Source organism: Calidris pugnax, unplaced genomic scaffold, assembly GCF_001431845.1.
Source record: "Calidris pugnax isolate Ruff unplaced genomic scaffold, ASM143184v1 scaffold32, whole genome shotgun sequence".
Classification (NCBI taxonomy): domain Eukaryota; kingdom Metazoa; phylum Chordata; class Aves; order Charadriiformes; family Scolopacidae; genus Calidris; species Calidris pugnax.
The window spans coordinates 4,927,020-4,936,653 of NW_015090783.1; the positions used below are offsets into that span (position 1 = coordinate 4,927,020).

Here is a 9,634-nt window from a genome sequence, read left to right on the forward strand (position 1 = left end):
TTTGACTGACCACTCCAAAAAGAAAATAAAATTGTTTTTTGAAGGAAAGGCAGTGAGACTTTTTCACGTTCCATTGGACAAAAAGCCCAAAGATAGCAAAATTCTTTGGTGAAATTTTCCTAATGCTAATACCTGTTTTCTAATGTGAAAAATATTGATCTGGTATTTCCCAAGGAGCATTTCCCTCTGCCTTTTTCTTTGCAAGCACAGAGAAATAGTTCTCTTGTTGTCATGAAAACAGAATTCCTGCTTCTTTTCAGCCAGTTTTCTCCTTTAGCACCCCAAAGTTTAGGAGATGCTGTTTTACAGGAGAAGGTTCAGACATTCCTCACAGTAACGTAGTGCTGCAGATTTCTCCAGTTTAACAGGGCTCCTACTCTTCAATATTTATAGATCTCCAGATACTCAATACCTGCTTTATACATTATTGTGAGAAATACATTATCGTATTTCATTCTCCACAGTCAGTCTTCACCCTTCTCCCTTTTATCTGTTTTCAGGGATTTTTCATGTTCCTGTTTCACTGTCTTCTGAATTCAGAGGTACGTAACCAAATGGGGTTAACAAATTTGGTCTTACCAAAGTCAAGTAACTTGAGTATAAAATAAGAAAATACTTTCTTACAGTTGCCTGCTACGCCCCTGATTTCCTTTTCTTTCAATTAATACATGACTGTTACTGACTTTGTGACTTCTGGTGTTTTGACCCATGCTTGACATCTATTTTATTTAACATAAGAAAGGTTTTTAAAAAAAAAAAAAGAAGAAGAGAAAGCAGCTCAAGGCCGAGGGCAGCAGCACTCCTGAGGGCTGGGGGAGCCAAGCAGGGCATGGGCTGTGCTGCAAAGGGAGGATGCTTAAATAGAGGGAGCAGGACTCCCCACTGGGGGCCTCTGGCTTTGTTACATCTGCAGTTCCAGAGAGAAAAATAAATATTATTTCCCAACAAAACATGCTTTTGGAAGTTACTCATGCAGTACTTAATGGGGAACCAAACAGAATAGAACATATTCCAGGTATTTTTCTTGGCAGGAAGTTCAGGATTTCATAGTGAACCAAGAGGCATCTTTTTGCATTAAGGCTGTTTCAGAAGAACTGGGGTAAAGCCAAGGCAAGGCTGATGGCAATGGGCTTGTGGAGACCATCTCTGCTGGGCCCGGAGCTTGCACCACCCTCTCCTCCCACAGCAGATGTGTAACTGGTAAGGAGGGTTCCTTATGGAACTTTCCATCACGCTGATGGGGGTTACTGCTCAGCGAATACCCACGTACCTTTGATTCTCCCCCAGCTCACTCTTCTGGATGCTGTTAAGCAGCTCTGCCCCACAGCCACCTGCTGCTTCCTATGCGACAAGGGCACTCCAGCTCTTCCGTGGAGATGTTATTATTTATTAACATTTGCCAACCTATTCAGTCTTAGAGCACTGATACAATCTTTGCTATGATCAGTTTGGAGAGTCAGCACTGACTATGAAATTCTTGATCTTTATTGAAATCAACTAAAGTTAAGCAGGCAGGTTAAAGGTAAGGAAGAAAAATACTTCTTTATGCTGTTCTTCCCCAGACTCAGAAAGCTTTCTTCCTGCTGTCAAGCTTCAAATGCCTTACATCAAATACAAATATTTGAATTGCTGTCATTTTTCCAGGAACCTCATGAGAAATTAAATTCAGAAACTTTTCAGAATTTGTATCATTAAGAACCAGTTCATATATAGCAAATGTGAACTGTAATTTTCGGAGAGCAGGTCTTATTGGCTCTATTAGCATATCTGAAATACTTCTGCAGCTAAACAGCGAGAATTCTTCTTGGGAATTTTGTCCTTACCATAGAAGTAAACCTCAGATATTGTGAAGCAGAATCTGCAGATATTTCCAAGTGGTTGTGTAAAAAAGATGCTTTATTCCCCGCGTGCCTGGACAAGAAATGCACACCCAGTACAGAGAACCCAGGAGAATGGTCTGACAGGGACCTGAGCAGTCCCACAGCACGTGCCCAACGTGCCAGTGTCACCCCTGACAGCTCCGTCATGGAAGCCCCTCAGCAATGGGCTCTGTGCCTCACTACCTTCCCTACTGCCACTCTGAAATTGTAGTTTTCATCTTTTGTACTTCAGTCTGAGCTTCTTATTTCCTGTTTTAGCTACTATGTGTATAAAGAATAGATGATTTCCTTCCTCTCCAGAGGAAAAGGAAGACTGTAAGACTTACCCTGTCTTCCCCAGTCTCCTCTTTGGATTAAAGTTAGGCTTCTCGTAACATGTGTTTGCTTGACCCACGATCATCCTCACTGCTCTCTTCAGGGCTGTCTCCAGCTGGTTCCTGTTTTTCCTGGGATGCTGGACATGGGGCTGTAGCTGAGGCCACACCACTGTAGAACAGGGAGGAAAGATTACTTTGTGTGTTTTGCAGACTATGCTCCTCCTGACAAGATGTTCTTTATCATGACGCTGTAACGCTGGTCAATCACTTCCAGCCAGTAATCCTTGATAAATCTCCCCTACTTGCCTAAAGGATGACTGTTTCACCATCTTTTCTTTATGCAGCTGGTTATTTTCACTTTGGTGCAGACTCTTCCTACATCTATAGGGAATTTCATCCAGTATCTTTAAATAATTTCAGTTTTCCAAAGGCTGGCAGCTGGTTTATGTCCTCACGGCATCCAGATACCATCAGGGCTGCACGAGCCCCAGGGAGAGCCTGCCCAAATGGATGAGCTTCTGGTCCAGCCTGGGGCTGTATATTTAGCTAGAAAATGTGAAAGTGTCCTAGTGAGCTGCTAAAAATCACTATAATGGTACCTTGTGAAATCTTTCAAACCAGGACTGCAATTACAGGGGATGTGTGCTTATATGCCCGGCAGTTTTGGTTTTTTGCTTTGATTATTTTTAACAAGATGAATGGTAATGCAGTCACACCTTGGACATGTAGAAGGATGGGATAATGTGAAAATGTTGCCAATGAAATGAGACATAGGTGAGGTTATACAATGCTTTGTATTTAAAGTATGGATACTTGAAAAGTAAAGGTAAATTTTAAAATAAGACCATAAATATAAAGGAAAATATACAGGCAATTGTCTGTTGTTTTTTAGTACAATGATATTAATATGGAAGGAGGATAATGGGGAAATGATTTTAGGCTGCACCTGTGAAAATAAATACAACTTTTTAAAAAGAAATCTTCTATCTGGTTTCATTCTTTTTCCCAAAGGTGAGAGCTGCCTTTAAGCACAAAACCAAGGTCTGGTCCCTCACCAGCAGTTCGACTCGCAACATCAATGTGAAACCCTTCAACTCAGACATAGTGAGTATTCCTCCTTTCTCTTTTTTTTCCTATTGCACTTGAAAGTGTTCCACATTAAATTCTGTTGGAAGGACCAGGACACAAGAAGGCATGTGGGTATTTTTGGTACCTAACCTAATGCATGGTGTAGATGGGTGGAATCAGCAAGTATTAAGTTGCGGCTACAATATCTGTTTAGAAAGCAAAGGACAAAATTCTGCTTTCTGGTAAACTATTAAATAAAAGTAAACAAAAGTTTATGAACTCTGGAGTGTGGTTCAGTGAGACTATTCCCACCAGTCGTAATGGACTTCATATTATGCATTCAAACAGCATTTAGGCAATGTATTTCTCTGATGATGATGATGCCTTTTTGATAGGACACTTTCACATTTAAGCCCGAGGAATAAAACCTTAAATAAATCAACATGTGAATATGCTTTTCTAGGTCTCCTTAAACTGCCTTGAGGCAAAAGACATTTGTTTTTATAAAGAACCAGACTTCTGAAGTGATAGGTATTATTAAGTGATCGTTGCCAATCACCTTAGATCCTGGCAATAACTGTTTAAAAATCCTTTACAGCATATGCTCTCAAGACTGTGACAACGCTGTAATGTAAATAGATGCTTTCAAGCTTTTATTTCATCCAGACATGAGTGGTTTAGCAAAATAAATAAATCTATTTTCAATATTATTTTGTTTTCCAGATGACTGGGAACAGGCCAGGCACAACCCCCACAAAGCTCAACACCTGGGATAAAAGCACCAATTCAGCCAACCGCATTGATTTATCAGCCGTCTGACAGTAATACCAGCTCCTCAGTGAAAATCAAGCCATACATTCAGGACCTCTGACACAGTGTCCACCATTTTTTTTTTCTCACTGTTAATACCAGTAAAAAACTGCTTTTTTAATCACTGCCTAATAAATTGGAAATCGCCATATTGTTTTGTTGAGTAAGTAGCCCCCATCTGCTTGCCTTCGAAACTGTAACACATTCTACCACTTGGCTATTAGCAACCTGTAAAAATAACTAGCACAAATATACACTGGATGGTTTTGTCAGCAACGATGAAAACACGAGGTACACAAAAAGGGCTATTGCTATCTGAGTCATTCCAGCTCCCAGAACTGAGGAAAGGCACCATACTTCTGCAAAGCTGGATTTTTATGCTCTAAAATGAAATGCATTGTGATGTTGTAATGGGGCTATTCTGGTCTTGCCGTGCACTCTCTGTTTACATTTATTACCTTACAGAATCCAATTATTGAAGTGAAGCTTATTAAAAATATATAGTGTGGTGATTAATTTAAATGCTACAAGGAAGCCAGGATTTGAGGGAGAAGCAGGTTCCAGCTACTCAGCTCCCAGCACGGGCATGGAATGAGCAAAGCTAATATACACATATGTCTCTATGCACATAAACAGCATCAGTAACATGTAATGCTCCTATACGTGGCCTATTAGTATTTTAGATCTCCCTGTTTACACCCTATCTATGCAAGGAATGGCTAAGGGTGTCTCAGAGCAGTCCACAGGCTTTCTGTCGCTGGTTTGTTTCTGGTGACGTAGCGCAATAGCAGGTGTGTGTGTTGCTTCTCCTGAAGCTGCTGGATGCAATCAGCACCTGTCCAGCCAGTGCATTTCACAAACGCGCTGTAGCTTTTGGAAATCAGAACCTGGCACTGTGACATCTGTCTCCTTTCACTGGGCAAAGTGAGACACAGAAACCCAACCACAAAATTGTAACACAATGATATACTGTGAAGACAGCCAGACTACAAACAAGTCTACGTATTGTCACCTACAGACACCTTTTAAATAGGTCTCTGCAGAGTCTTTTGTGGTTTTAAACCCTGCTCAGCACTTAATAGCTTCTGCTTTAGTACTGCTATGAACTATCTTTCAGGAGAAAAAAAAAACACTGTAATTTTTCTTTTGACTAGTGTTTTGTAGGGTCTTGGAAGTGCTGTTTGGAGCACAAGGAGGTGCAATCTCAGATGGCCCTTTCCGGCTGGGGGTAAAGCAGACTACAAGCCCCGGAGTGGTCAGAGCCCCTAAACGTGTGTCTTGCTCTCAGATTTCCTCAGCAGCCAGGGCTCCAGAGCAGCTGCAAAGATGAGCTCCCCTTCGCTTTGCACCCCCAGCTCTTCCCTCTTTGCAGTGGCTGTCTCCCTAAGGCACTGGGTGTACCAGTTTGCAGGAACTACCAAGGTCATTATACTGGCTTTCCTAATACACTGGGCTATCAAAATACTACAAAGGGGGGGAAATATGCAAATCTTCAGTCTCTTTTTTTTTTGCTAAGAGGTTTTGTGTTGTGTTTTTTTTTTCCTTAATTCAATGTTTGTATCTTCAGCAGCTCAGACCGTTTCTGGTCCCAGTGAACCTGCTATTGATTTCTGGGAGAAAAGGTATTTGCACCCTAACATGCAGGGTGGAAATTGTTTATTGGATAGTAAATTTGTAAAAAAGAAAAGAAAGGTAAATTGATCTTTAGGGAACAAGAAACATTCATCAATTAGGACTGAATTTAGTGAAGTGTTTCATCCGAAAGAAATGGAGTTGAAAGTTTATAAAACATCAATGCATTTCATTTTTGATTGATCCAAAACAAGTTTTCTCAATGTTCCCTTCCTGCTCTAAGAAAAAAATACCTGTTTAAGTTTGGACCAATCTTTTCCACTTCCTGTGCCTGCTCCCCTTCCTGGCCAAGACTGGTTAGTATGGTCACCAAACTGATACCCCACAGGGCACCCAAGTTTGTCTGTGGCTATGAATTAAAGCATTATAGAGAAATTATCTTAGTTTCACCAGATACGTGCTGGATTTCTGCAGCTAGAACAGAGCAGAACATGACATACTGTATATCACACATATACATCCATGAAATATATAAGCTTCTACTCAATTTCCTATTGCTAAATAACTCAAGTTGTTGACAGTCAACTCTAAAAGGCGGGTCAAGAAAAGCTAAATATCTAAATGGCTACGTCTTTATTTTGGCTTTTGTGTATGGCTTTTTCTGAGCCTTTTCTACATTGGGCTGTCTTACAGCTGTGCAAATATATGGGCTTTTCTTGTCCTGAGAATGACTATTTTTTTCCCCAAAGGACCCAGTAGAAGGCGCCCTTGGAATGTATGGAGGAGATTGTGACAGAACAGTACTGTGATAACAGACTTCAGTCTTTGTATTGCGTGCAGACAACATATTTAAGCATATTTTTTTATACTGGAGCATGTGGGGGGTTGATGTGGGTTGGGTGGTTGATTTTTTTTTATTACTGTGATGATGGATATAGATTGAAAGCCTTCTTGATCATCCTCTTCTAATCATTGTTATAGCAGAAACGGTTCCGTGAATGAACCAGAGGACATAGAAACATTTTAAAAAAATAAAAAAATCTTACTTTTAAAGAACATTCCCCCTACACATTTTTCATTGCCTGCATTTCCTCCTGTGCTGACCTGTGTCACTACCCAAGGTCCATTTGAAAAAAACATGCAACATAGAAATGCCAGTACCAATGACAGTCATATAAAGGGCTACATCTGTTTCTCACCCAGGTATACCATATTTTAAAAATGTTCACCAAATATAGGAAGAGCATGAAAATGTTTTTGGTTTTATACATTAGAAGTGACATAGATGTATTATATATTGAGGGAGCATTCATTACCCTGTATCTGCTGAGATCCACTGTGGATAACCTGCATCCCATGCTTTCAATTTGAATGGTACTTGTGATGAAGCAGTTTAGTTTGTTGTTTATATCACACGAGGTTAGGATCTAGAACACTGTATTTATAATATTAGGTTGGGGATGGGGTTTCTTCTGTTTTTGTTTTTTTAATAAACTAGTAAAAAACCCACAAAGTACAAACGCGTTCCATTGCCATCTAAGTCCATTCCTTTTGTTTGATTCAATGTATTTTTATTGTTACTGACTGCAGCAAATGTACTGAATAAGAAATGCTCAAATGAATCTTTAAACAATCTCTTCCTGTCCTCAGTCTTTTGAAGCCTGAAAATCTTGCAGTTTATTTATGGGCTTGTATATAGCAGCTTTTGCAATATTTTTTTTCAGGACAGCATCACTTTGTCAATGGTATGAAATCTTAATTGAATGAGATGTGAGTTTTAAAATAGGTAATGTAACAAGAATGACTTTGCCAGTAAGTAGTAAAATAATTTAGTTTTGTTGTTTTTCCCCCCAAATAAATAAGAAATCTTAATTTCCTAAAAGAACTTTGTATTTGTTCACATTATGCTTTTGGCACAGGTTATAAACAACAGCATATCAATTACTGCTCCCCAGGAGCACCACTGTGATTAAACAAGCACAGCTTTACTTGTATGAGAAATCCTACCACATGTGTCAGGTGTTCCTAAGTAACGTGCACAAAATATGTTTGTATTAATGTTTATACACACAGAATATACTGAGGGAAGTTATTCCCTCCCCTTTAAGAAAGGAGTATATTTTATGAAGCAGCTGCTGCAGATTATTTTTTCTACCCCACCTATTTCAGCAACCTGGTCAAGGTCAGTTCCTAGGTGAAAAAATGACATTTATGGATATGACAAACAGATTCTTTCTCAGACCTAGAGGGGAAACTTCTCATTTTACTGGATCTTTGAATATAGCAGTGAGTGTGTATATATATGTATATATTTATACACACACACTCTTAGATATATATGTGCACACATTTTACATAAATATATATATATATTCAAAAAAAATACATCTTTCAGAAGTCTCTTTTTATCTCCACACTAGCATCATCTTCTCCGCTATCTTCTGTGGTGGGGGCCAGAGAATCTGCTGGATGGCAGAGGGATGGGGTGCACATGCAACAACTACCGTTCCACGGCACTTTGTGCTCTCCCGGGAGCACAGGCACGGTCAGAAAGGGAGGGGTTTCCAAACTCCCCGGGGGTTTGTCCTTGCTCTGCTGTCACCCTGCTGTGTCACCTTCAGCAAGTAACTTTTCCTGACTATATGTTTATCCCGTCAGTGAAATGAAGACAAATCTTTGTTAAGTGCTTTGGAACTCACAGTTGACAAATGAAGCATTTACCACTAAATACTAATGCTACAGTTATTTTGTTCTGTCCTCTCTTGCTGGCTCCGGTGCTGGGGACAAAAGCACTGCACAGCCTGGCCCCTACCCCTCACCCTGGCCCCACAACCTCTCTTTGACGTATTTATGCCTCACTTCAGTGGCCCAGAGACAGAAGCTTTGGCTCTAGTCTAGTTTCACTCTATAGCAGAGCAATGGGTCATAATAAAAGTGTATTACAAAAATTATGATTTTTTTTTTAACTAATGCATATTGTATTCAAACTTTATTACTACTTCACTTTTATCTGAAAATGACAATGTGAATTCAGAAATGTTACATCTCAAAGAACAAACAGCTCCAAAAGCTTATCATCAGAGGGTGCAAACCTGTAGATGACATGTTTTCAAGGTTAAAGCCAGTTCTATTATGATTAATAGGCTGCCAGCTGCCTCCTCTGTGTTGCATAGCTGTGTAGATGTGGTGGGGTGATGATGGGAAGTTAAATAGGAGGGGAATTATGTGATGAAGAATAACTAGAGCAATTATATCCTGAAAAATTAAAGATTGGAATTTAGATGAGAAAGGTGTTTCATCATCTTTCAATACCCTTTACAAAGAAACCTTCATCCCTTTGTATCCCTCCAAATCCTGCAGCAAGGCACACATAAAGGAATGCTTTCTTGCTATTCTGTGAAACGTAGAGGGTATTTTTAACATTTATCATTCATGACAATAATAAATTAGATAATTTTGGCATCGGTTTACATCATGTTTGCCTTTAAAAATATTTTCATTATATCTGTGTTATGCTTGGATGACTCGGTGTAGTATGTCATGGATAGTTATTGCCATAATTGCCCTTGTTCACACAATTTTCTTTCTCAATAATCCCATATGTTCTTGGAATTCGGAGGCCATATTTCATCTTGTCAAGGGTGATTACAATACTAAATGTACCACTGACATCAGCATCTTCACCAGGTACTGACACATGACAGAAATATTGAGTCAGAAGGGTGGCTTTTAAGCACTGTTTAGTGCATTTTTTACCAAACAGCTTCCTTGAGCGGTTGCTGATTTGCAAAGGGCAGTTCCCAACAGAGCACTTCAGGCTGCCCCATGGATCTGTGCTAAAGGCAACTGAAGTTTTCTCTCCCCATGTTATTTTCTGTTGTTCCTGTACAAAAGCAGGCTTGACTGGGCACTGAATGTGTTCCTTTAAGCATTCTCCAAGCTGAGCATTTGCTTATCTCTACTTACAAACATGGAATAATGCTTAAA

At 39.7% G+C, this 9,634-nt stretch overlaps 1 protein-coding gene across 3 annotated transcripts in view; it reads left to right on the forward strand.

The window, feature by feature from the left end:
- Positions 1-7,532, forward strand: part of ADGRD1 (adhesion G protein-coupled receptor D1) — a 152,300-nt gene extending 144,768 nt beyond the window's left edge. For all 3 annotated transcript variants that reach the window (XM_014962568.1, XM_014962561.1, XM_014962577.1), the window contains 3 exons: positions 501-542; positions 3,209-3,301; positions 3,989-7,532. In XM_014962568.1, the coding sequence (XP_014818054.1) occupies positions 501-542; positions 3,209-3,301; positions 3,989-4,084 (231 nt within the window). In that variant the 3' untranslated portion in view covers positions 4,085-7,532. The remainder of the gene's footprint in view (positions 1-500; positions 543-3,208; positions 3,302-3,988) is intronic.
- The last annotated feature ends 2,102 nt before the right edge of the window (positions 7,533-9,634 follow it).